The sequence below is a fragment of the Sphaeramia orbicularis genome, chromosome 8 (assembly GCF_902148855.1).
Source record: "Sphaeramia orbicularis chromosome 8, fSphaOr1.1, whole genome shotgun sequence".
NCBI lineage: Eukaryota > Metazoa > Chordata > Actinopteri > Kurtiformes > Apogonidae > Sphaeramia > Sphaeramia orbicularis.
In genome coordinates, this window is record NC_043964.1 from 28741963 (window position 1) to 28769830 (window position 27868).

The following is a 27868-nucleotide window of genomic DNA, read 5'->3' on the forward strand; positions in this document are numbered from 1 at the left end:
TTAGGGTGGGAGGGTATGTGTGGGGGGGTGAGGAATTATGACCTACTGTATGTTAACAATGTTACCTAAAGTATTGTATACCATACATTGTTATGCATAATGATCTATTTCTTTTTTAAATGTTTTATTTTGTAGCCAGTGCAAAACTAGAATGCTACTTTCTTTTTTTCCACCTAATATTAATAAATAGATTACAGTGTCATGAACTTAAAAGACATTTTTCGAAAGGTCTCTTAGAATCTTTTAACCATATGTAACTTGTTCCTCATGAAAGAAGCATTTGCTTCTATTTATACGACTGTTGCTTTGGTAGATTTTATCATAGTCATAGAAACTGAATCTCTCTCTGTACAGTGTTCATTGTATATTCTTTTGTTTTTCCAGTTGATGTTCTAAGCAATGTACTATTTTCTGATTTGACTATTTCAGTGTGCAGCTTCTTTCTTGTAACTAAACATAAACTTCAATAAATAGTGTAATATTACGTTTACACTTTTCATGGTATCTGTAAGAGCCGTCCGAACATAATTCTCTTCTACACAATGTGTTGGAAGGATCAACTACAGAACAAAATAGGTGGTGGATGTTCAGTATTTTCCTCTGTTAGTTTATTGTTTAGTCTTTTTGAAGCTGGAAGAAAAATCACTTACCATCCAAATATTCAGTACCATCTCTGTATTTTTAACACATATAATAATCTACTGTGCACATCTTACATCATTGGATTGATAATGTTAATAAAAATCTTGGGATCAGTTTAATTTATCTCCCTCTTCTAGATAGATAATTGCCAAACGTTCACCAGGATCACATTATACAATTTTACAGGAAAAAAATAGAAACGACTGACAAAAGGGATGTGAATCATTCCTTGAATGTGACATTAAATATCACACAGGATAGTTAATATTTAGTTCGTACAACAAAAGCATTTAGCTTAATGTAGCTACAGTGCTTGGCACCCAAATATGAAAAACATATGGTAAATTAAAGGGTTAAAAAAAATAAATACAGCAAAAATGTTAAATAATTGTACTCATGCATGGAAATAAAACTGAGCTGACCATGTTTTACTGACATTATAGTCCAATACTAGATAACATTTGTTTAGATATAGTTTGTACACTTGGTTAAAATCTGCGTTCAGTGGCATTAAACACCTTAGTGATGACAGTATTATGACATATTATGGAATGTGCAGAAGAACACGTCAAAATTATTTAATATCTGAGCAGCAATGATTCTGATTTCCACACACAAGGCGTACATACGTTACCTCTGCACATTCAGGTCAGGGCTGACCCCTTTCAAGTATCCAAGTCACATCACATGACAGATGAGTGAGTTAACATTCACGAGCTCAGGAGTGAGTCTGAGTCCAAGAAAAATGGGTCTGAGGTTGGGGGAGGATGGTGGGTCAGAATAAAAGTGTCATTGTGGGATAGTATCTGCAGTTGAGGCTGTCTAACCTTTTGATCCATGACTCTTTCACTCTGACACTTTCTAAAGGCATCCACTAAATAGGTGACTGAAAATACCTCTCAGGACCCTTCCTTCTTCCTCCACCTTCACTTCCTACTCTTCATCCTGCGCTGATAGTTTTCCAAGCACTAACACGGTCATGGTTTGTGCTTAAAATAGGCTTCCACTACAGAAAGAAAAGGAAAAAACATCAGACTCTGATGATCAGAAAAGTAAAGTTGCAATGATTTACTGTATCTTGACAAATTTTTCAGTTTACCTGCATATTCTTGAGGCAGCATCGGTCGGTTGATAACCGTCTGAAATGCAGCGATCCAGTCTTTTTGATCCTCTTCAGTCTCGCATGCAAAAAGAAACTTCCTGTCTGGTGTTACTATGGTTATTCCAAACTGCCAGTGGTTGCCCTGAATGGATGTGGGGAGGCCAGAAAGCACAATGTAGCCGCTCTCTTTGCTTCCAATGAACACCTCACCTCGGGCATAGGCATCCTGCAGTCACAGAGCACATCGAAAAAGGAGTAGATAACAGTCAAATGTGAAGAGCAGCATCTAGTGGTCACTATGTGTATCTACAGCAGTTTGATTGTTAGGTGCAGTTTTGGTACCAGTGGATCTTTGAAGTACATCAGCCTCCTGTCGTCCATTGTGAACCATCTCTTCTTAAAGCCCTCTGTGTGCTGTGGGACACAAACCATGGAGGTTTAGATCAAACTGTCAGTTTGGTGGCTCGTGTTTTTTTAAGATTTAAAAGACTGCATATTTATGTTACAAAATTTATTAAGTTACTAAGCTTTTAATCCTTGCACTTCACTTTACAGACATTTCTGTGATATTGGTAGGGGGTAAAAATATCTCATACTGAAGCTGTAGTGATGGTTTTTGGTGTGACATTGGAACTTAAAATATTCTAGACTATCCCATTATGCAGGTTTTCAGACAGCTTGGGGGAAAATACATGATTACAGTTTTAACCCTTTAAACCCTAAGCCTAAAATGGTCCACCTGGACTTTTTTTCTTATTTTGACCAACTAAAAGGTTAGAAAATATGCTGTGAGTGAATCCATTTGTCCATTTTTCCAGAACACTTTATTTCCAGATCTTTCAAAATCTAGCAGTCATTTACAATTTACTGCATGTTATACTACTAATAAAATGGTTTCTTCTCCAGCTTCTGTACAGGCGTGAGTGAAAATACTGTGATGATCCAATATAACCTATAAAACACAACATCTCATGTTTCAGAAACCATTGGAATTTTTCCAGTTGCACAAACAGTGAAAGAGTTAAGGCCATCCAAAATGCATATGCGCAGGGTGTGTCAGCAATGACACATCAGGTTTTAAAGGGTTAATATTATTTTCACTTTCACAAAGCTAAAACTTGCAACCAACCCCAGTCCTAATTGCAGAAAAATCTTCATTCATTTCCAAAAATTCAACCTTAAAAGTCAGTTTTAGACATGTTTATATTTCCAAACATGATGAAATTTTACCTCTGTGCATCACCACAGTGAATTTGTAAATTAAAACAATCAAGATGTGATTGAAGTGATTTTCAAATACAATTCAAGGGGTTTTAACAAAAATATTGCATTTAGGAATTACAACCATTTTAAACATAGTCGGTCCATTTTCAGAGGCTCAAAAGTAATTGTACAGCTGACTGACATTCAGCGTCATGTCCAGATGTGGTCTATGTCCTTATTATTCTATGATAAATGAAGCGCACATGAAAGGTCTGGAGTGGATTCCAAATGTTGAATCTGCATTTGGTAGTTGATTGCTTCATTTCAGATCCACTGTTGTGGTTATATAGAGGTAAAACTACAAAATTTGTCACTGTCCAAATACTTATGGACCTGATTGTGTGTACCTGCACATCATTTTAGTTGAATATATTCGCCTGCAGTTCTCAATAAACAGAATAACAGTTCTCAGGAAAATCTATGCATATACTTACCCCATAGGGAAACAGAAAATTGGCTCCATTTAATGGAAAATAGTAAAAATAACAATTTTGAAGCCAGCGCTAAAGCCTGATTTGATACTGAAATAGCTCTAGGATCAACCATAGCTGTTGGAATGGTTTCAGTTTACTTTGGCTGTAGTGTTTATTTTAAACATTATAGGATACAGATATGCCCACTGAGGCACAAGGGTGAACACATATATGTGACAGAACAATAAAACACTGCATTACCTTTGGACCTGTCTTCTCCATGTAACCCTCCTTTATGTAGTTCCTGGTTAGTTTTGGCAACAACTGGACAAACAAAAAGCAAAGTCTTAGTCACTGATAAACTGTGTATTTATATACTGTATGTGTGCAGGATCTGTGAAATACAATACTCAGATTAAACTGCACCCACCGGAAAATGATGACCGCACAGTAAGAAGAAGGTTTAGAGATATTTCCAAGTGTTTTTAATCAATGAAGCCATTTTTCTGGGGCTTAATTCGCCAACGTGCAAAATAATGAACTACATTTGTATGATACTTCTATTAAACAATCTTATAAAAGTGTGTTCCAGAGACACGGGAATGTACTGTATTTACATAAAATAAAGGAAAACACTAGAAAAATTAAATATTTACAGAAAGAAAGAAAGAAAGAAAGAAAGAAACAGCCATAATAGTATTAATCTTCTTCTGTAATAAGGCTTTAAAAGACTTAGACCGTCTTAATTCAACAGGCAAATTATTCCAAATGCCTTGAAAGCTTTGACTACTGAGATACGGTCGCCCTTTGTCTTCAAACGAGACAAACAAGTTTACAGCAGGTTTGTACCTACTCAGGTTTCAAGGCGATATAAGAGAATTTTAAGACATATCGTATCAAAAGCAGCACTGATGTACAATAACACCTATAGGACGGAACAGCCACCTCTGTTTTACAATATGAGGTTTTTACCAACATTAAACAGAGCTGTGTCAGGTCTGTGCCACACTGAAACCTGACTGAAAGCAGTTAAAACGTTATTCATAAACCAACATTAACTGTGTTGAGATTACTATCTCAAGGACCTTGAAGTACCTTGAAGCAGCACAGAGGCTGCAGGATATGAGGAAAATCTGGGATGTGTGATAACATTGTTCAGTGTTGTGATAAGAATATCACCTCATACTAACCACACAGTCGACCTGAAATTGATGCCAATCAATCTGAGGATTAATTAGATCAGTTAAATGTTCTGATCCTGAGTGCAAATGCATGATGCATGTAAATGAAATTATTTTTCTAATTCATCAGGTAGTCTTTTACAGCAGCAGCAAAATGAAATGAAAGTTTATCATTCAGTGTTAATCTAGGCCTCCAAAGTGGTATCAACCTTCTGCACAGTAAATGTCACAAAAATACTGGAGATACTAACCCTCAAAGGCCTATAAGTATTTTTGTGGCAACTTCCAAATCAATTTTTCTCTACATTTATTACCATTGATCAGTATATTATCCTGTGTTTTGCATTTGTCAGTGAAAATCATGTATTTTCCTATATTTAATTTACTGCTAATACAGATGTTCACAGAAGCCCAGAGTAAATTCAAAGATTATTATATCAACAACATAAATAACTGAAGAAAATGTGACTTTTTCAGCAAAATGCACCATTAACTTAATGGAAAAATGAATATCTACAACTACTGTCATTCATCAACCTACATGGGTTTTACTGGTGAATTAATGTTGCCAGACATGACAGTGTTTCCACATTCATGACTTATTCTAGATGTCCAGATGGGACATACTGTATCTGATGCTGCTAAAAAAGCTGTTACGCACTGATAACATTAGTCGCTCAAAAGTTCTAAAACATTTTAGATCAGAAGATGCTTTTGATTGCCAACAGCTGTTGGATCTTTTAGGGTTAAATATTAAGAGACCTTGAATTCAACTGAAATAACCTGCAGCATGAACTTTCTTTTACTTAATAATTACAGCCTTCCAGGCTTGCTCAACCTTAGCAATTTCCAAAAAAAAAAAAGTAACAGGATATGTGAGCTCAGTGATAGCATTAGTTGACTAAAAGTAAACTTTGCTTTTGTGTGTGTGTGTGTGTGTGTGTGCGTGTGTGCATGTAGGTGTGTGTGTGTGTGTGTGTGTGTGTGTGTGTGTGTGTGTGTGTGTGTGTGTGTGTGTGTATACTTACGTCAGTGTTTGGAGCGCCAGGAAAGGCCACCTGCAGGTAATGAAACCTGGCTGCTCTGATGGCATTGAACCAGTCCACCATTTCCTACAGGAGAATACAAGAAATAAAGTGACTAGCACATAATGGCTGCACTATCAACTCCGCACACACGTCTTTGCTGCAAGTTGTCCCAAATACCCTCCAGCACTTCTTTGAGTTAGTGGATTAAATGGGTTTTAATAAATTCTGCTTGTCCACAGTTGGCATTTTTTGAGGATATACACCCATGGGAAACATGTCTCAAACTCTTAATATCTTTTAGCTTGATGTTTATTTTAAGACAGAAACATTTTGACTGTTGTTGAGTCTTTATGATTTATTGAGGAGTCTTCAGCTTCAGTTCCACATGCTTTTTTGTAATTACAAACTATCTCCACTAGAGGGCCACATCTGACTTTCTGTGCATCCTCATACTATCCCACTCCATCAAGCTCCTGAGCTATACCTTGCCATCTTCATGGTACACAAAGATGTTCCTGGTGCTGTTGTCCTTCAGATAAGTTATCTGCAGGCCGTGAGCAGTTCCAATTTTTGTTGGCTGAAAAGATGCATTCACGGTGTTGATTTTCATTATTGCTTTGGGTTCTCTGGCCTAAAGAAAAACAAATGTTCACAAAGAGAATAAACATCAGCAGTTTTTGGTTCTCTTTTTCTAATGCAAATAAGTTTATGTTTAGGATGTAAATTATTCTATTTTTACAACTTTATTTCTCATTTTTCTATATCAACAACATTGACAACATTAAAACATTTCTTACAAAAGCTGTGAACATGCCACCCCCCCCACCCCCACCCCCAAAAAAAAAAAAAAAAGAAAAGAAAAAAGAATCAAATCTGTTGATCATTCTGGTCATACCACCAACATTCTGGACCTCTGGCATAAGACAAAAGTCCCAGCAGTCAGAGTGTGGGCACTGAGATGACTAGTAGGATGTAAATGATTTTTAAAAATAGATCAGTAATGACTTATATTATTCAGCTATTTTCCTCCATCTGTTTTAGAGACATGATCTTCAAAATGCAAAACTGAATATCTGTGACTGTACTGTTTTCAATGCAGACCAAAGAAAACCAAGAAAGTACTCACATCATGTTTGTTAAAGTACTTCAGGACACCCTCCCGTTCAGACAGAATAAATTTTCGGCTGAGGTACTGGCCGTTGTCTCTGCCTCGTTTCCATAGAAACCCCTCTCTGTAGCCTGCCAGAAGGGGAGCCACAAAGGTCCCGTAACCAACACAGAGCAGGAACACCGAGAGAAGAGGGAAGACATAACAGGATTTAACCAAATACTTAACACAAAAATCAAGCCAAATGCAAACTCTGATACCTCCTTTTGAGGAAAACATCGAATGACAACTTTGCATTTAACACCAGAACCGCCAGAACTGACTGTATATCTAAAACAGCCAAAGGGGTCAAAGTCACCCATACAACATGTCCAGTCTACAAAAACGTTTTCTGTCATTGTATTACATCTTTCTCCTCTGTGATTAATGTTCCATGACATGAGTTTGTTTAATCAACTGCCTGTGTGTAATCAACTTTTATAATTAAACTATCTTTGACAATTTCACATCAGCGTAAATTAGTCTAAAATGGCTGTAAAAATGGGTATCAGAATCTGAATTTTGGTTTGATAAACTGTCCTTAATTAGTTCAAACTTTTACAAATGTTGTTACCTATGTTACCTATAAAAAGTGCAAATCCAAATATTTCTGTAGTGTTTCTAATGGGGTAAATTTGACCCAATAGCTGTTATAAGTAAAAATTGCCCACATTTTTAATCTGCTTTTTTTCCCCTTAGTTTAGGTCAATGGTTCCCAACCTTTTTTGGCTTGTGACCCCATTTTAACATCACAAATTTCTGGCGACCCCAGACATTCAAAACAGAGATTCTTTTTTTTTTTTTTTGTTAAAAATAATTTGGTTTTGATGATGTAATAGTTTGCAATACTATGTTGCAAATAAATGTTAATTTTAGATGACATTTAGGCTATATAATGTATACTATTATGGACAGAGGCAGAAAAGCCAGGTGTAGATTACTGCACAAAGGGAGAGTTTTATTTTCCTTGGTCAGGACATGTACAGTCAGTCCAGGTTATATTTACAAGGCTGACAATTAATACTGAACAAACAATAACTCAAACTATGAATTATGAAAGAGCTCCAGCATCTGAAACTGACCACAATGAACATTTGAAAGATAAACAGTACCACAGTGCTTCAGTTTCAGCTTCAGTTTGTCATGTCTTTTATGTATTGGGATTGTCTCTGTCAACTCACCATATATTTTTTATCAGTTAGTTAGTTTTGTTTTGTTTTTTTTGTTTTTTTGCGGGGGGGGGGGGGGGGGGGGTTCCAATTATTAGAAATTTCATGCGACCCCATTTGAATTCCTGGTGACCCCACATGGGGTCCTGGCTCCAAAGTTGAAAAACACTGGTTTAGGTTGAGCCCATGTGAAATCACCAGTAGCCTCCCAGCTGACCATCTACAGTTTGCTTCATACTTTTACAAAAGAATGTTATTAGTTAACCCTTTATCAGGCAAGTGACTATTTTTGGTAATTTCCACAAACATTAATGGGGCCAATCCCATGCCTCAGTGAAGTCAAGAAGCATGATGGCTTATATAACACCAAACAGTGATTCAGAGACATTTTATAGACATTTTGAAACTGTAAATAGTGAATATGAGGGATTTTTGTCAGTTTATGACCTTATAACACTTGTTTTATTGCATGTCTTTGTTTTTTTGGCAAGTGCTGCTCAGATGTTTTATGGCAAGAAGAGGGAGATGATAATGTCCAATAACATACAAAGGTTAAAATTTGGAATTTCAGAGTATTTCAATGAGTGCCCTATAAAGGGTTAAAGTAAACATTACACAAAATTTCATTTCCACATCTTCATTAGTTTTTGAGAAAATGGGGTGTGATGCTGATGTTAGTGTAAAACCAGTGATATAGAAAAAGGTACTGAGTTCAAGAAGTCACCACTTTCTAATTTATTCACAACAGATTTGGATTATAGAATAGACTAATTCCCAATGATTCATGAAATTTTCAGGAATTGTTTTCAAGGAATGGTGGCTGACCATGAAAATCACATTAAAACCTCCAACTGATGTTGAAAAGCAAATTAACTGAACTTACTTGCTATTAACATCAACTGGTTAATTGATACCTTAATACACATTTTGTGCATATATTAATGCAGACATGTTTTTTTCAATGATTTGATGGTTTTGTGGTAGATTTTGTCATAGGTGAGAAATATGCATGTGAAAATAAGTATGATTTTTTAATACTTTATAATCAGAAAATGTCTTCTTTAAAAAAAAACACATCATGTATTGGTACTATATTGGGAAAAAAAAAAAAAACATGGAAAGATCTGAAGTGCTTCAGCGTGGAAATAAGAACAAAATTTGCTCTAAAGCACATATGATTTTTTTTTTCCTGAACAGTTCCTGAAATCTTAATGCAGTTATCATAAATACTTCAGCAATGACTGATTGAACTTAGCAACTTTTTCTGTGCAGAATAATCATCATCACACTCCATTTTTAGAGTTTCATTATCTACAAAACTAATGATGATATAAGGCTGAAATGTTGTATGGCATTTAACCTCCTACGACCCAGGAAAAGTCTGCAAAGTACAACCTTTTTTTGTTTTTATTAAATTAGTGCCTATATTGGAAACATCATGATGGAACAGTTTTTTCAGATGCAGTTTTTACATTTTTATGGAATGTCCTTTGTGGTGGATGGTTTTCCTTTCTTTTTTTTTTTTTTATAAAGTTGTGAAACTCTTGTCTACAAATGTTGACAGAAAACCCATAGCTGGGTCTTAGGAGGTTAAGAGGACTAATAACATTATTTTCTTAAAGTATGATGGCAATATGAGATGGCTGGTCTGGAGCATTTCCTGAAATCTAGTGATCTGATGTGGATTTAACCTTATAATTAATTAATAGGGACTTTAATAGGGAATGTAATACAACACAGTTTTAGGAAAAGTCTATGGGGGAAATCTGATCCAATTGGCAGTTTTAGTGTTAAAATCATATTATTCCAATTTTAAGACAAGGCAAATTTATTACCTCTGCCAAGGAGCTTATGTTTTTTCTGGCGTTGGTTTGTCTGTCTGTCCGTCCGTGTACAAGATAACTCAAAAAGTTATGGACAGATTTGGATGGAAATTTCAGGAAATGTTGATACTGGCACAAGGAACAAATGATTAAATTTTGGTGGTGATTGGGGGGGTGGGGGTGGGGGGTTCTGATCTGCCTTGGCGGAGGTCTGCGCTCTCCGAGTGCTTTTCTAGTTTGTATAGCACTATTCATACACAGGATAACTCAGAGTGCTTTACAAAGCCATAAAAAAATCATGCCAAAAGCAAGACATTGAAATTACGTTAAAATAAAAAAAGGGGGGAAAAAAGACATTAAAATCCTCCGAGATAAAATGTGATTTTAAAAAGCATTCACAGAACTAGAAGCACTTGGAGAGCGCAGACCTCCGCCAAGGCTGATCAGTGGCCCCCCCTGTGGGCCCCCCCCACGCCAAGGAGGTTATGTTTTTGCCAGGGTTTGTTTGTTTGTTTGTTTGTTTGTTTGTTTGTCTATCTGTTTGTCTGTCCATTAGTGTGCAACATAACTCAAAAAGTCATGGACAGATTTTGATTAAATTTTCAGGGTTTGTTGGAAATGGGCCCCCCACCCCCGATCACCACCAAAATTTAATCATTTCTTCCTTATCCCATTTCCAACAAACCCTGAAAACTTCATCAAAATCTGTCCATAACTTTCTGAGTTATGTTGCACACTAACGGACAGACAAACAAACAAACAAACCCTGGCAAAAACATAACCTCCTTGGCGGAGGTAATAAAAGAAAGACATTAACTATACTAAAATCATGCATTAAAATGAACATTAAAATTAAAATAGAGTAAAGCAAGACATTATTATTTTTTATTTTTTTTAAGTGCATCTAAAAGACAAAATTGAAAAGATTTTACTCATAAGCACATGAAAATAGGAAGGTTTTTAACTTGGATTTAAAAATGTTCACATCTGGGGCTGATTTCAGTTCAGTTGGTAGTTTGTTCCAGTTGTGTGCAGCACAACAGCTAAAAGGTGCTTCACCATGTTTAGTTTGAACTCCACCTCAGTCTTGAAAAAATATGAATTGTTCACTTATTTGTCATTATTCTTAATCTTTAGCCTCTGTACTACATTGCTACATAGATACATCAGTGTCTCAACAGTTTGACTCACGTTGAACCTGCCCTTTCACACTGCGATAATTCAACAGTTGCTCAGAGCTGGTGGAGTCTACAGGACCTGGTGAGAGCGTCTACGTGTTGGCGACTGCATGTTTCTTCACTTCTGTCACTTTTAGCCTCTGTGGTTAGTGCTGTGAGCAGCTCAGCGGTGAAGGGAGGGAGCCGCTCTGCTTTTAGTACACATCAATAATTCAGCTCTAACTGACTGCTTCCTCTTCAGCCTATCACTGAAATAAACCGTCTTCCTCTGTTATTTTTTCACACACACACATAAAGACTTTTGACAGTCATAACCTGTACCTTCATTATTTCACCAGTTCATGGGCCTAAAGTTGCTTCACTCCTGCTCAGTTTTTATACATGAAGATATCAAGCGTCCGCTTCAGTCGTCCATCCTCTCACTCACAGACACACACAAGGATCTTATTGGCTCGGTTCCTGAGTCTGTTCCTGACACTGGCCTCTCTGCCCATATTCAGAGTGGGCCAACCGCAAGAACAGCACTGTAGCGAAAAATGCATTGTCACTGGCCTTTACTCAGCCAGCCAACACACACACACATAAGCAATATAGCCATATGCTGCAGGAAAAAGTCCTGAAATGATTATTTACTTGCAAATGTTTAAGTCTTGGATATTTATTAATTAAGAAAACAATTTGCTTTGACAATATTTTACATATTTTTAAGGAAAAATTGGCTGAATAAGAACATTTTATGTGAGCGGCAGCACAATGACACCATATCAGCTTTTATTATACATTAACAGTCGCATAACCTCAATAGTCATAGTATTATTCTTTAAAAAGTAAAGTGACCCACATCTGTCTCAAATCTTATCTATGAATAAAAATTTGCAAAGGGAAAACTCACCTTATTCATATCACTCTAATCATTTTAAAAAAATCAATGAGAGATACACTTCTGGACCACTGCACCTGTTTTTAGTTTTTCTATTTGCTATATGTCATTGTGATCGGTTCTGCTGTCCGTTCTGTTTATTTGTTGTATATTTAATCTTTTCTGTGGTTTGTTGTACATCCAACCTGTGCTGCTATTTATTCTGTTTGTGTGCTGCGTCTTGGCCGGGTCGTTATTGTAAATGAGAATCAGTTCTCAACTAACTTGCCTGGTTAAATAAGCACATAAATAAATATAAATAAATAGCATTCCCTTGAAAACTTACACATCTCATTCTGATACTGGTGCTGTATGAGGTAAAAAAAAAAAAAAAAGAGCAGAAAGAGTAAAAAAAAAACTGCCAGAAAATGACATTGAGATTTCCGTGGGAAAATGAATCTGCAATTAAGAAATATTTAACATGAATAGGGAAGTGTGGTTGGCAGGCAGATTAGTTCTTTTGCTTTTTTTTTTTTTTAACACAGATATAATCATCACAGTTATGGCAACATAACAGCAGATGTCTTGTAAAGCAATGGTTTCATCAGTTATTCATGGGGTACAAAGATTTGTTCAACCACTCAGAGGAGGGAGACCCCCCCCCCCCCCGCCATAACACAACAGAGAAGAAGAAAACTCATTCACTCCATCAACGGGAAATTAGACTTATGCAAACATTTGAGAGCATGGCAGGTTTTACATCATAGTGTTAATATCTCTTAAGCTTCCATACAGATAACTAATAAATTCTTCTGTTATAAAATGTAGGAGTGACATTATATAGAATAGTTTTACACAAAAGAAGCCATTCTTCGTCTGAGGCAGAGACACAGACACAGCCACATGCTTGTAAACCTCTGCACAGCACAACACAAGAAGCTATTGACACAGAGACAGGACCGGCGAGAGTGAGACGAAGAGTCATGAGACTGTGATAATCCAGCTTCATTTTGTCTACCTTAAAGAGAGATTTTCCTTTCTTTGTTCAATTCATATATCATGCCATTATGTTTTCAATTCAGAGAAATACAGCTCTGGAAAAAATTTAGAGACCACTGCAATTTCCTGTGAAATCAGCATGTCTGCATGTATGACAGTCACTCCATTCCTGTGTCTGTTGAATTCCAACACAAGCACACCTTATTCTACTGAATAAACACCTGATCCATGTCTTATTTAAGAAGGAGAAGTATAAAAACCACTACTGTGGCCATCACCATCTTCTTACAATAGGCAAAAACAGTGCTATTAGTACTGCAAAAGTAATTGGAATCCAAAAATAACTATTGAAAACTACTGGACTTCTGCTCTGATAATGTTCCCAAACTCTGAGGACTGGTTCTTCTATCAGGACAATGCTCCTGGCCTCAGCTAGGTCAATAAAGGTGTGGATGACGGACCACCAGATGAAGACCCTGTCATGGTCAGCCCAATCTCCAGACCTGAACCCACTTTGAAAACTTCTAGAGGAAGATGGATGGTCACAAACCATGGAACATTGCTGAGCTTCTTGAATTTCTCTGCCAGGAGCTGCATAAAGTCATCCAACAGCAATGGTGGAGAGACAAGACACGTGAAAGCTGTCACTGAAAATCAGGGATATTCCATTCCATTAGTATTGTGTTAATTGTTTAGAAATAAAATTGAACTTGTTTTCTTTGCATTATTTGAGGTCTGAAAACACTGCATTTGTTTGTTATTTTTGATCATGTGTCGTGTTCTGCAAATGCATACTCTAAATAACAATACTTTTGGGGGGGGGGGGGATTTGGGAGAAATGTTGTCAGTAGTTTAAAAAATAAAACAAAAAATGCTCATTTTATGCAAACACATACCTATAAATGGTAAAATCAGAGAAAGTGATAATTTTGCCGTGGTCTCTTTTTTTTTTTCAGAGCTGTATGAGGACATTCTGAAAAAATTCAATCAAAAGAGAGTCCTGAAATGAGCATCCCCTACAATATTACAAATACTACCACTTGAGGATTCACAAATTCCGTTTTTACCCGAATACAAGAATAATTTTAAGTTCCATGCTGACCTTATGTCTTAAGATTCTACTCTTGATCTATGTGAGAAAGTTCGGTCTGTATATTGTCACAGTAAAGGCATGTGTTTTTGCACCTCAAGATGATTTGACTGCAGACACCAGATCACTGCATTTTAACCATGTGAGAACTTGGCATGGTTTAAGATAAGGGGAAATACACACTTAGACATCACAAGCAGTTTCCTCATCATGTGCATGTGAATGTTTATGTGAACTTCACAGTCTGTTGCATCACTTCACTACAAGGAATTGCTACACAAAACCTTCAAAACCTTTTGTGGTGTAGCACACTGAAGTCTAAGTATACATGGCTAAAACAAAAGTCCAATAGAGAGCTTAAATGTGAACCTGTTGAAAGTCAGAGTCACAAAAAGAGTCACAAAAAGGTGAGCATGTTTCACAGCCTATAGTCACTCTAGTCTTCTCAGTACATGTGGACAATGAAATGCATTGTGATTCACTGTAATCCACATGGAAAAGGCATAATGCTACATGAAAAATGGGGATTGTTTTATTTTAATACTCTTATCCTGTGCTTTTCTACAGAAGAAGACTTTAATTTTTTCTTTTTTTTTCCAGTGGCCCTAATTCTCTTACATACACTTCCAACAATATCTGACAGGTTGAATTAAAGCTCATGATAGTGTGCATTATCCTTTCCACATCATTGATTTCCAGAAATGATGATGCATTTCATTATTCAAACACACACCTCATACTCAGATCTAAAGGGAAAGTAAATAGTGGATCCATTTTTAACACATATTTTACATCCAGACTCAGCGTAGCAAAACATATAGATATTTGTGAGTAGATGGACTGAACAAACTGTGAACTTAAATGATCCAGGTGTCAAACATTTTCACTTTCACTTTAAATCATTGTGCCCTGAAATGTGTAAATACTGTACATTGACCATACATTTAGTTTTTCTACAGATTTTTAAATTAGAAGTCTTTGTTTACAGTATTGTACAGGAAAGTTTCTGCAATAAAGTTCTTTAGCAAGTTTTTTTTTTTAGAGTACATAATACACTGCAAAAATCCAAATCTTACCAAGTGTATTTTTCTCATTTCTAGTCAAAATATCTAATCACACTTAAAATAAGACATAATCATCTAAAGAGTAACTTTTCAGTGAGATTTAAGAACTTATTTTTAGACAATAGATCTTGAAAATCTTATTTCAAGAAATCTTGCCAAAATAATTTTCACTTGTTCCACTGGCTGATTTTTTTTTGGCTTGAATTAAGCAAAAAAAAAAAAAAATCTTGATTTAAGGAAAAAAAAAAAATCTTGAATTAAGCAAAAAATCTTGAATTAAGCAAAAAAAAAAAAATCTGACAATGGAACAAGTGAAAATTATCTTGGTAAGATTTCTTGAAATAAGATTTTCAAGATCTATTGTCTAAAACTAAGTTCTTATATCTCACTGAAAAGTTACTCTTTAGGTGATTGTGTCTTATTTTAAGTGTGATGACATATTTTGACTAGAAATGAGAAAAATACACTTGGTAAGATTTAGATTTTTGCAGTGCAACCTTAATGTCAACCTGGTTACTAACCCACCTGCTTTGGTCTATCTATTTTTTGTCTGTCTATCTATCTATCTATCTATCTATCTATCTATCTATCTATCTATCTATCTATCTATCTATCTATCTATCTATCTATCTAGTCACTCAGAGGAAATCATTTTTCAACAGCCATTTGTAGTGTAGTGTACAGCCTAGAGTAATTTAACAATAGTTGCCTCTTTTTTTGTTAAAAATTTAAATAATATGTTGATTTTAACATGTGCAGCAGGTAGAATCTCTGATACAACGGTTGCTCTTCAGTTCACAGGCCATCTGTTAGTGATTAGCTGAATCAGATTAGTGGTCAGATAGGTGCCATTTTCTGTCTTATAATGAAACTGCACAAGGCAATCAGCCAGAAGTCATTTAGTAGCACACACATGATTAAGCACAACACACAAAGGGAGATAAGGGTTCTGTAAAACACACTGAGTGAAGGACTCAGATCAGACTGATGACGAAGTGATTGTGACCGGTCTGAATGAGGACAGCGGGGCGAGATAGACTGCAGGTTTGAGCAGATAAGAATAAAGTGTGAAGGTAGATCAGAGGAGGGAAAGGAGGACACATGGGGAGCCGATGGAGGACGGCCAAGGGCAGTTGTCCTCCCCTGCTGACCAGTCCTCATTGTCTCTCCATCATCAGACAAGTTGGGCTGGGCCGCACAAATGAGTCATGTTTTTTTTTTTTAGTTTTACTGATAATAGGGATGTAACGATATGAAAATTTCATATCGCGGTTATTGTGACCAAAATTATCACGGTTATCATTATTATCGCAGTATTATAGAAGTTATGTACAAAATGTTCAAAAAGTACTTAAATACACACACTGAAATAATTTAATCAAGTTGTATTTTTAAAAAAAATAAAATAAAATAAAATAATTGGCACAATCTACTTTCTGTTGGCAGAAACATTTTAATATGAACCCTTAGTGGTCTGAGCCTATTTTGACTTTTTCAGTACTTTTGATTTTTCCTTTATATACTATATAAAGAAATGTTTACTATACTCATGTTTGGTATCTTTTTTTCTATCTCATCTGCCTATTATTTTTGTTACTTTAACCTACTATATCAACATTAAAGGCCAGAAAACACAAAAAAATATAAAATCCAATTTTAAAAATTTATATAATTTATTGCATAAATAACACAAAGACTCCTAACAAACCTTTTCAAAGACTTTAAAAGTGAATATTGGTTCCAAATATTAGGTATTTAAAATCAAAATTGTAATAAATCAAAATTATACTCAAGTATTAGACATAAAAGCATATCTTTACATAGGGTTTTTTCCCCCTAAAAGTGTGGTAATCAAACACGGTTATCATGATAATTATAATTTAAACGGTAATACCAGCCGTTTGCAATTTTACCGCGGTTTATTGTTATACCGGTAATCATTACATCCCTAACTGATAATAAACTATAAATGGGGTGTTTGATGAGCCCTCCTTTGCTCAGTATCTTGGACGTCATCAGCTGTTCCACCCAAGAATGTCAGTAATGATGAACGAATGATGGGTCTTTCCTGCGTTCATTCAGTGTTGAATAGGTGGTACTGTGTGACACATAGACACTTACTTGTTTTCAGGACTAAGTCAATGTATTTGTCTGTGAGTCCAATTTTTAGAGATGCACTTAATTCCCTCCTACCTGCAGAGTAGGGCTCTTGCCTCTCCACACATACAAACTCCTTCCTCTCGTACTTGGCTCGGATCCACTGTTCCCGGAGGAGCCTGCAGAACAGTTGGTGTTAGATGCTCTGCTTTGCCTGGCTTTGATATTTTCTTCATGCTTGAGCTAATTTGCTGGAAACGTCTCATTAATGAACATAGATAACGACCTTCTGGGCTGCATTCCATATAAACTAAAGTAATCAGATATCACTCGCCTCATGTTCTTGTAAATATCATTTAAGAACCACAGCTGAATAAACACTGTTAACTATTTTCTTGCTGTGTACTTTATGTCCTCTTAATTACCCATCTTAATATCCCCTTATCTTCACACACAAACAAACATATAGGTACATAAGAGCATGCTCCACACCAAATCGCCTGATCATTTCATTAGGCTTAAATAACCACTTCCCTTTCAACAAATGACTCTAACAGTCTTTAATGTTTTATCTCTGTACAGTTCCTTGCCAAGTGGTCAAAGGCCTTCACACTTAATAAATTTATCTTTATCATTCTTATCCAGTCATCTACTCCTTTGACCCTAAAATATTATTCAGTTCTTAACCCATAAGGACCCAATGTGACTTTTGTGTCAGTTCCCAAATGATTTTTTTTCTGTGTATTTAACCTCTCCTAAGTGATTTATCACCACTTATTACAATATTATCCTTTGAATTTTGCATTTTTTCCAGTGAAAATCATCTATTTTCCTTTGTTTAATTGACTGATCACATAGATGTTTATAAAAGCTCAGAGTAAAGTCAAAGATTATTATATCAAAACAGAAGAAAACTAAAGAAAAGGTGACTTTTCCAGTAAATTATAGCATTAACTGAATATAAAACAAGAGTCTCCATCTACTGTCATTGATCCAAATCCATGGGTTTTACTGCTGAATCACTGTTGTAGAAGATGGCGGTGTTTCCATGTTCACTACAGAGCCTCTGAACATTCAAATGGATCATATCTGATGACCATGAAAAGATAACAAACTGTATTTTACACCAATTATTTACATGGATTGATAGGATTAACAGTTCAGCAGTTTAGATTAATAGATGCTTTTGGTCAACAGTGGATGTTTGGGTATTTATGGGTTAAACACAAAGTGCACAATTTATTCCAAATCAACTTGACAGCTTTAAAGTTTCATTGGTTTTTGTTGCTGATATCACTGGATGTTTGAGAAGAAACCTCCATGCGGCACTGTTTCCTGTTCATGTCAGAGGAACTTAACATGTTTATCACAGAGGACTTTCTGCATGTTCATTCTGCCCATCAAACCCTTTCAGTCCCTCTTGACATAATGTGTGCACAAACTGCAGTCCAAATAATGCCAGAAGTGATGTTTTACTCTCTTTATCCTTTATTTCAGAGGAAGATCATTCATTCTCTACACAACTTAAAGAACTCAGGTGGTAAACTTAAAAAAAAAAAAAAAAATCTACTGTGTCATATTTTACATAATGTTATTTTTACATAGTAATATTTGCTATTTGTAAATTGCCTCTCTGGCATCTTTTATTAGCTGTTAACTGTTGAGTAATTGACACTACTGAATAGTAACCATCACCCCTATGGTTCTTCAAAATTATGACTAACCACAGCATGCAGAAGATCTAAGAGATAGAGATTTATTTACGCACATCTGTGTTGTACATTAGCACTGCTGTAGTGTCACTTACGTGCAGTCTTTGTGTGTGGGTCTGTAGTAGAAGGCGGGAACTATCTGTTCATGTTTAGCCTTGGCAGCATTGTTACCCACAGAGTTCATAAACTGCAAAGGAAAAAAGACAAACATCACACTTGTATGATTATACATGATGTATATTCGGGTGCATGTAGCTGCTTAACAGCTGTGAGTACATGTATACAGTATGTGTTCAGTTAGTGCAGTTAAGAAGATTTAACCCATAAAGACCCAAACAGCAACTGACAACCTAAACCATCTACTGATCTAATATATTTAATACCTGCTGATCCATTAAACCTGTGTTTTTCATCTGGAATTCAAATGGGGTTGCCTGAAATTTCAAGTAACTGATAAAAAATAAATAAATAAATAAATAAATAATTAAATTGCTAATATAAATAATAGTTTTTAATGATTAAATATATATTTCATTATAATTAAAACACCACACACTTTTCCTAATAAAAATCAAGTTCAATTAAAATGCTGGATATAATATCTGAGAGGGCATATCTTGATTGACCCGATCATGTGACTGTGCATGTGTTAATACTCTTCAACCTGTCTGGACACAGTCACAGTCAGAAAACCAGACTGAACAGAGTATATGTATGTACAGTATATTATACATTATATAGCCTAAATGTTGTCTAAATTAACATTTATTTGCAGCATAGCAAAGCAAACTATTACATGATCAAAAACAAATTCATTTTAGCAAAAAAAAAAAAAATTCTTTGTTTTGAATGTCTGGGGTCGCCAGAAATATGTGATGTTAAAATGGGGTCACAAGCTAAGAAAAGGTTGGGAACCACTGCATTAAGTCTATCAATACATGTAAATAATTGGTGTAAAATGCAGTTTGTCATCTTTTCATGGTCATCAGATATGACCCATTTGGACGTTCAGAGGCTCTGTAGTGAACGTGGAAACACTGTCATCTTCTACAACATTGATTCATCAGTAAAACCCATGGAGTTGGATCAGTGACAGTGGATGGAGACACTTGGTTTATGTTCAGTTAATGATAGATTTTGCTCAAACAGTCACTTTTTCTTCAGTTTTCTATTTTTTTATACAATAATCCTCAACTTTATTCTGAGCGTTTATGAACATCTACATGATCAGTAATTGAAATATAGGAAAATATCTTTTGTTCACTGAAAAACACAAAATACAGAGGATAATTTCATAATAAATGGTGATTAATCACTTAATACAAGTTAAACATAGAGAAAAAACATTTTGGGAGTAGCACTGGGTCTTTATAGGTTAAAAATACAAACACATATTAAATAAAATGAGATGCTTGTTGACTCCTTGCCCTGTAGGAGACAAACTTGCCACTATAACTGTGTCTTCATGATGCTTCTGTATTCACCACGAGTACATTTTTCTTAGTTTCCCACTAGGAAACTACCTTAGAGTGGATCTGACTGAAGTGGATTTTTTTTGTTTGTTTGTTTCTTACACTTTCATTATATTCTCAATATACAGTCATGGAAAAAATTATTAGACCACCCTTGTTTTCTTCAATTTCTTGTTCATTTTAATGCCTGGTACGATTAAAGGTACATTTTTTTTGGACAAATATGATGATAACAACAAAAATAGCTCATAACAGTTTAATTTCAGAGCTGATATCTAGACATGTTCCATGGTTTTCTTGATAAAAACCAAAATCACTTCAGTTCTGACATCAATAGCTATAGCATTGTACTGGCAAAAACAGTGCTTTTAGGCATTCCATGTTTTCTTTTTTGTCTGTTTTAGTCACATGACACACACAGGAGTTAGTACCGGACTGCATAACTATTGTTTTTGATGACTTTTCATGGTCTAATAATTTCTTCTGTGACTGTATTTTTCAAAGGAGTTTTAAAGAAGGAAGACGAGTTCCACAATTTAGCAAACACACACACAAAGATACTGGTTGTGTGTGCCAGCTGCTGCCTCATGCCTTTTAGACTTTGCTGAATTGAGACTGATGACTTGTCTAATTCTTCCAAACAGGGCTGCAGACAGTGATGCTCACAGTGAAGGAGGGTTTTGAGGCTAAGAGGGTTCAGATGATTTCTTGGACGAGGTTCTGGACAACTGTGAATGCTTAATTTTCTCTAACAAAACACACACTGTTCTTCTGAGCTCAGAATCCTTAACATGAAAACATTTTCCACATATATATTATATATATTCTTAACACTTTGCAGTCAACACAGAAAGTACTCCCCACCTCCACTTCTGAAGTGCTCCAGGGGTCCAGATGGACAGACTTCACCTTGCTGATCTGAGCAATGTTTCTATGGAGGCCAGAGCAGCTGTGACACACAAACACGCCCAAAGTGTAGGACGCCCACTCCGGGTCTGCAACCGACAGACAGAGACACAAACACTTTAAGCTCAAAATAATCAAACACACATACACATCCTCCCGACAGACTCAAATAGATTTCAACAGCAGCCAAGAGAATTTAGTGTTTTACTGAGGACATGCAGTAGTAGTTTTCACATGTATAAACCATATATCTGTTTGCTTATTTTCATTGTGTTTTTTATCAATTCAACAAATTCTGTAAAGCCCTAAGGTGACCTTGTTATGATATTGGGCTCTACAAATAAAACTGAATTGAATTAAATTAAATTGAATATTTGCATGACTGTAAAACTGTAAAACTACATTAATTTCGATTAATGATTTTAAAAGTATCATGGAGAATGCAGTGAAGGAAGAATGTCACTGTTTTTCTTGATGCCATTATGGTTGAATAGTTGTTACTGTGTTTTATAGTTAATTGTGTATCATGTATGTGTTTTATGTTGTTTGTACTTTGTACGGCTGCTACATTGGCCAAGTTTCCCTTGCAAAAGAGATTCCTAATCTCAATGGGACTTCCTGGTTAAATGAAGGTAAAACAAAATAAATAAAATTATTCTACAGTGATGCCTTTCCCAAATATAGGATCTAAAGGGTTTTAATAGGTCACCAACATGATGATAATAATATGATTTGTAAATTCATTCTAATCAAAATAGAAGAGTAGGTAAGACAAGACAAAACTGGCCTGAATTAAACAACCAGGAGAAAATGGTGAAAAGGGTGCAACAAGTTGGAAATGAAAAAAAAATAAATAAATAGGCAAATGTAAGCACGAAATGTAAAACATGCAATAAGATGAAAATGATGTAAAACTAAAAGATTAAAAAAATGACAATTATGTAAAAAAAAAAAAAAAAAAAAAAAAGCCATCAAAGGAACATGGAGTAAAAGATGGAACAATGTAGAAACCCAAGAAGATAACTATGATATTAAAAAGGTAATATGAGGAAAATTATGTAAAATATGTAAACACAAAAACTACACTGAACAAAAATATAAACAAGCCATGTGACACTAAATTTTTAATAGCGTTAGCTGTTGTACAATCTATTAAATCATACACAGTTTATTTTGTTGATCATTGTGGTGCAGATTACTGTCCGTTTGAAGTGGCGTGTGGCATTCAGGGACATTCATGTGGACACAGTGGGTGTTGCTTGTAAGGAATCAACACTCAATATCTTGTGTGTCCACCATTGGCTTCCTGTAGAGCAAGGGTGTCCAAATCCGGTCCTCGAGGGCCGGTATCCTGCATGTTTTAGATAATTCCCTCCTCCATTGTTATCAGACTTCTGCAGAGCTTGACGATGAGCTGATCATTAATTGAACCAGGTGTGTTGGAAGAGGCAGTGGCAGATTTTTTTTGCTTGTTTCAATGGTACAAGTGAAAATTATCTCGGTAAAATTTCTTGAAATAGGATTTTCAAGATCTATCGTTTAAAATAAGTTCTTATATCTCACTGAAAAGTTACTCTTTAGCTGATTATGTCTTATTCTAAGTGTGATGAGATTTTTGACTAGAAATGAGAAAAATACACTTGGTAAGATTTTAATTTTTGCAGTGTGCCAATTGTGTCCTATTGAATGTTTTTCCACTCCCCTTCGAAGGCATCATCTGTGCATCAAAACTGCCAATGGAATGTTCCCGCATGATTTGCGACATCTGTGTCACGGTGACATCTGATGAAATTTGACATTTTGAGGTGTCCTTTTATTGGCCCCAGTATAAGGAGTGTCTGAGTAACTGTTAACACTGTCTGAGCAGCGTCTGGACATGTCACGCCTGTATTGTGGGTGGAATCACTGGATCACTCACCGAGATGGACACAAAGCTTGTTTGCAAATCAAGAGAATTAACTGTGTTTTACAATTATAAGACATCATGAGCTCATTTTGGGCTGTGCATCTTGTGTTACACTAATATTGTACATAGGGCTTTTATATTTCTGCTCAGTGTACAGTCGCAGAAAAAAATATTAGAGCATCAAAAATCATCAAAAACAATGGTTATGCAATCTAGTACTAACTCCTGTGTGTATCATGTGACTAAAACAGACACAAAAGAAAACATGGAATGCCTAAAAGCACTGTTTTTGTTAGTACAATGCCATAGCTATTGATGCAAAAACTTAAGTGATGTTGGTTATCATCAAGAAAACCACGAAAAATGGATAGATATCAGCTCTGAAATTAAACTCTTATGGGCTATTTTTGTTGTTATCATTATATTTGTCCAAACAAATGTACCTTTAGTTGTACCAGGCATTAAAATGAACAAGAAACTGAAGAAAACAAGGGTGGTCTAATAATTTTTTCTGCAACTGTATATGGGTCGTTTTAATAGTGAAAGAGTTTATAAAAAGTAGACACTGAGGCAAATCATGATGTATTTTTACCAATTTGGATCCTAGGGTGTCTCAAGATTTTTAAAAAAGTTTAGGAATCACTCCTATAGTGGATCAATAACATCATTTGTTTCCTGCAAGAAACATTGCAGGTGAAGAAAAGACCAAAACCATGTATAGACAGAAACATTTATTTTCTATATTTTGTCTCTTCTCTCTTCGACCTTGAAAAAGACATGCATGGGACTCTCTCAACAATAAGTCATTTGTCTTTACACCTAAAATTAAAAAAAAAATACATTTCCCAGATGTGGCCACTTCAGCTGATATAGGAAGCAGGTCATCCAGAGTGCAGCAAACCAACTTCCATGACCTAGATGAGAAACGGTCCGTATGGTTGGAATAAATATTATTCATCTCTACACTTTACAAAGAATCAGTATTTGGGTGAAATATAATATCACTGAGGTGACATGGATATCATATCAGACCATCTCACGTATATTTATGTGTGAGTGTGAAGGCAGAGGTTGGTTCCTGTCTCATTTTTTAGCAGCGAGGGCACTCACCGGGCACCTCTGATGGCTCACCTTGAATCACCCAAACAGGACAGAGGTGCATTTGTGCCCATACACAGACAAAAATAGTACAAAATGTCTGATGAAAAGTTCACCCTTAATACAATATTTACACAACAGAAGCCCACATTTACTGTGCTATTCAAGTGATCCAGTACGTGAGCAACACCTGTTTAGAAATAAAGATATAGTCCAAGATAGTTAGTATTTTCGTTCATGATAAGAATTAAAATGATCATTATCTCATTAAAATGAATACACCTTTAACCCATAAAGACCTAAACATCCAGCAGCGACCAAAACCAACGACTGATATAAAAGTTTAATCCCTGTTGATCCACTAATCCTATCAATACATGTAAATAATTGGTGTAAAATGCAGTTTTTCATCTTTTCATGGTCATCAGAAATGACCAATTTGGACATTCAGAGGTTCTGTAGTTACCGTGGAAAAACCATCATCTTCTACAACATTGATTTACTAGTAAAACCCATGGAGTTTGGTAAATGACAGTGGATGGAGACACTTATTTTACGTTCAGTTAATGATATTTTGCAGAAAAATATACTTTTTCTTCAGTTTTCCCTGTTTTTTGATATAATGACTCAACTTTAATCCGAGTTTTAATGAGTATGAACATGATCGGTAAATTAAATATAGAAAAATATCTATTTATACAGTCGCAGAAAACATTATGAGACCACCCTTATTTTCTTTAACTTCTTGTTCATTGAAATGCCTGGTACAACTAAAGGTACATTTGTTTGGACAAATATAATGATAACAACAAAAATAACCCATAAGAGTTTAATTTCAGAGCTGATATCTATCCATTTTCCATGTTTTCTTGATAATAACCAAATCACTTAAGTTCTTACATCAATAGCTATGGCATTGTACTGCCAAAAACAGTGCTTTTAGGCATTCCATGTTTTCTTTTCTGTCTGTTTTAGTCACATGATACACACAGGAGTTAGTATTTGATTGCATAACCATTGTTTTTGATGACTTTTGATGGTGTACTCATTTTTTCGTGATTGTATACCTAAAAATGCAAAATACAGAGGATAACATTAGAGTAAATGGTGATAAATCCCTTAAGAAAGGTTAAAGATTTAGAGAAAAAATCCTTTGGGAACTGCCACAAAAGTAGCTCTGGGTCTTTATGGGTTCATATACATGTATCTTCCTTAATTTTTATTTATTTATTTATTTATTTATTTATTTGACAGGGGCAATGCAGTCAAACATAGTTACAAGTCTGCAGCTGATGTGGTCGAGTTTATAGCTAGTGCTAATTCTCAACTCCAGTCCCCGGTTGGGCTCTTCCACAGCATTGCAGTACAAGTATAAAATATACATCATTTAAAACGATTATACCATACAATTCGATAATCCAGTGTTGTATTTCTATATGAGGCATTCATTCACTCACTCACTCACTCTCCCACACAATACACACAATATTTACAGGTGAGAACAGTTGTGTTTTGTCTTTAACCAGGTTTTGGTTCTGGTGGTGAACATCTTAAACTCTGAGATGGATTTTATTTCTGATGGCAGTGAGTTCCAGAGTTTAATACTCTTACCGGAGAAGGGCTTCATAGTCTTAACTCAACATGTGTGTTTTTAAAATCGAACTTACTGTTATATTTGCTAAATGAGTTACATGTTTTTTACTCGACAGTGGTAAGTGTAAAGGTATCGGTACCCACTACATCCTGTAGGTATGTGAGGTCACCTTTACACCATATGCCACAGCAGCTAATAAAAGCCTCTAAATGATTTCATCGACACAGTTATGTTTCAGTGCTCATGACATTTTGCCTTGTTCGTATTAATTACAGGGAGAGTAAAAACTGCAGCAAAGGTGTTATCCGTGCACACAGACACCCCATTGAGGTGCAATCTCTCATTTTCAGTATCATTAGTTTGATCAATGCAAGGTGAGAAATGCTGCCGTGGTGGTTATTTTATGAGTCAGGCAAAAAGTAGGCCAGTGTCAAGTAGTTTGTTTTAGCATTCTGCAGCCCTTCAACCATCGCTAATGAAAATTGAGTAACAAGAGGTCTTGACTCAAGCATGCTACCCTGTAAAAATAGCACAAGAACAAAAAATGTATTACTTCCTTGTGCATAATCACTGAGCTGCACACATGCAAGAATGTGCATCTGGGTGAAAGAGACAAGGAGCTGATGTGCTTTTAGCCACTCCCAGTTTTCTCTGCACTGTGAGATCTGGTGCCCTGTTATGTTTGGACAATAATCCAGTCTACTAAAGAGGTCGTTTTGCAAGAAAATAACCCAAAACACACAATCAGACAGACAGCCAAGCAGAAACAAGAAAGTTAAAGTACATTTTGCATGGATGAGATACTGAACAAGTCAATGCTACTGTGAATGAATAAGCTTAAAATCACTATACTATCTTATAACCAGAGGCTGATGTTACTGGTATATGATACGATGTTTAAGTTTGTTTTTCGTAGCAGAGAAAAGCAAAACACCTTCAGCAAAATATCTTTCATTAGTGTTAGGATGAGCTTTATTTCATTGAGCGCACGCCTATTTGCCAGAGACTGAGCTGCACATCTGATAAGTGCAAACTAACTGGGTGTGACTCTCAGGGTGTGAAACCCCATGTGGACACTATATAAATAATTATTTGGCCCTTTAACATGTTTTAATCCGTCTACAAATAAGAATAGGAATAAAATGAGGTATATTTTGTAATGATCCTCTGAGTGTAACTGATTCATGTGATAACAGTTAAGAATGTTTATGACAACTCATTTCAGAGGGATTATCAATGAATTATTCAACAGTACTGTAAAGTAATTGCTCTCCTCCTCTGGGGAATCCTCATCATGTCAGTTGTTACATGTCAAAGCCTGAATAAACCACATCCTGACAAACTCAAAGACTCATGCCAAAATGAGGAGAGATATGAATGTATATACTTTGTAAAATCTCTTTGGGCTATTATAGCATTAAGGCAATGGGAGATGGTGCATTCACACACACACACACACACACACACACAGTGGGGTAGGATAAGGTCATCATCATGTCTGTTTAATTAGGTTACCGGGTATCCCCCTCCACCTGAGGCGCAAACACAGCCTACCTGCAGCTCCGCAGTCTGCACAGGTTCCATTCCCAGGTTCATTCAGAAGCTGCCTCAAACGCTGCCTGTTCTTGTCTTGAGTCGAAGCCATGTCTGCAGATTATTCTCATCAGATGTCTACTCAGCGGATGAAAACCTCAAACTCTCGTACATCGAAAGTAAAGACTGCCGCCCGGAGCGCATGGATGGAAACCGAAGCGCGTCACCAAAGCGCAAAAGCAACTAAAAGAACAAGACTGGGATTTTCGGCGGAGGTCGGCTGAACACAGGGGCATGTTCAGTCTCATGTAGATGCTGTAAAACCCACTGAAATAAGAACATTTAACTTATCTCCGTATGTGCCTGGAGTGAGACCCCCAGCGGTCACTGTGTTAGATGAAAATGCGCTCAGCACACCACACCCTCAGCCAGCCCATATGTGATCACTGACTGGAAATAATGAGGGAATTTTTATGACTTTACCTTTATTCTTACTTCCGTAAATCATATGGGAAAAGCAGTCACTTCTAAATGCCTCAGCAGAACTTATTGCGCTTATGAAAAACTGTTGTACTTTTATTTACTAACTTGG

The 27868-nt window shown here is 35.9% G+C and overlaps 1 protein-coding gene across 1 annotated transcript; it reads right to left on the reverse strand.

Moving 5' to 3' along the window:
* Nucleotides 1-577: 577 nt before the first annotated feature.
* On the reverse strand, nucleotides 578-27632 carry LOC115423962 (arf-GAP with dual PH domain-containing protein 1-like). Its single transcript, XM_030141006.1, has 11 exons — nucleotides 27298-27632; nucleotides 21104-21234; nucleotides 18863-18954; nucleotides 17152-17234; nucleotides 6756-6868; nucleotides 6114-6260; nucleotides 5630-5713; nucleotides 3682-3744; nucleotides 2087-2158; nucleotides 1742-1970; nucleotides 578-1648 (listed from the first exon to the last, which is right to left on the reverse strand). Exons 1-11 carry the CDS (start codon nucleotides 27386-27388, stop codon nucleotides 1620-1622), a joined length of 1134 nt encoding a protein of 377 aa, XP_029996866.1. The 5' UTR covers nucleotides 27389-27632; the 3' UTR covers nucleotides 578-1619.
* Between the last annotated feature and the right edge of the window lie 236 nt (nucleotides 27633-27868).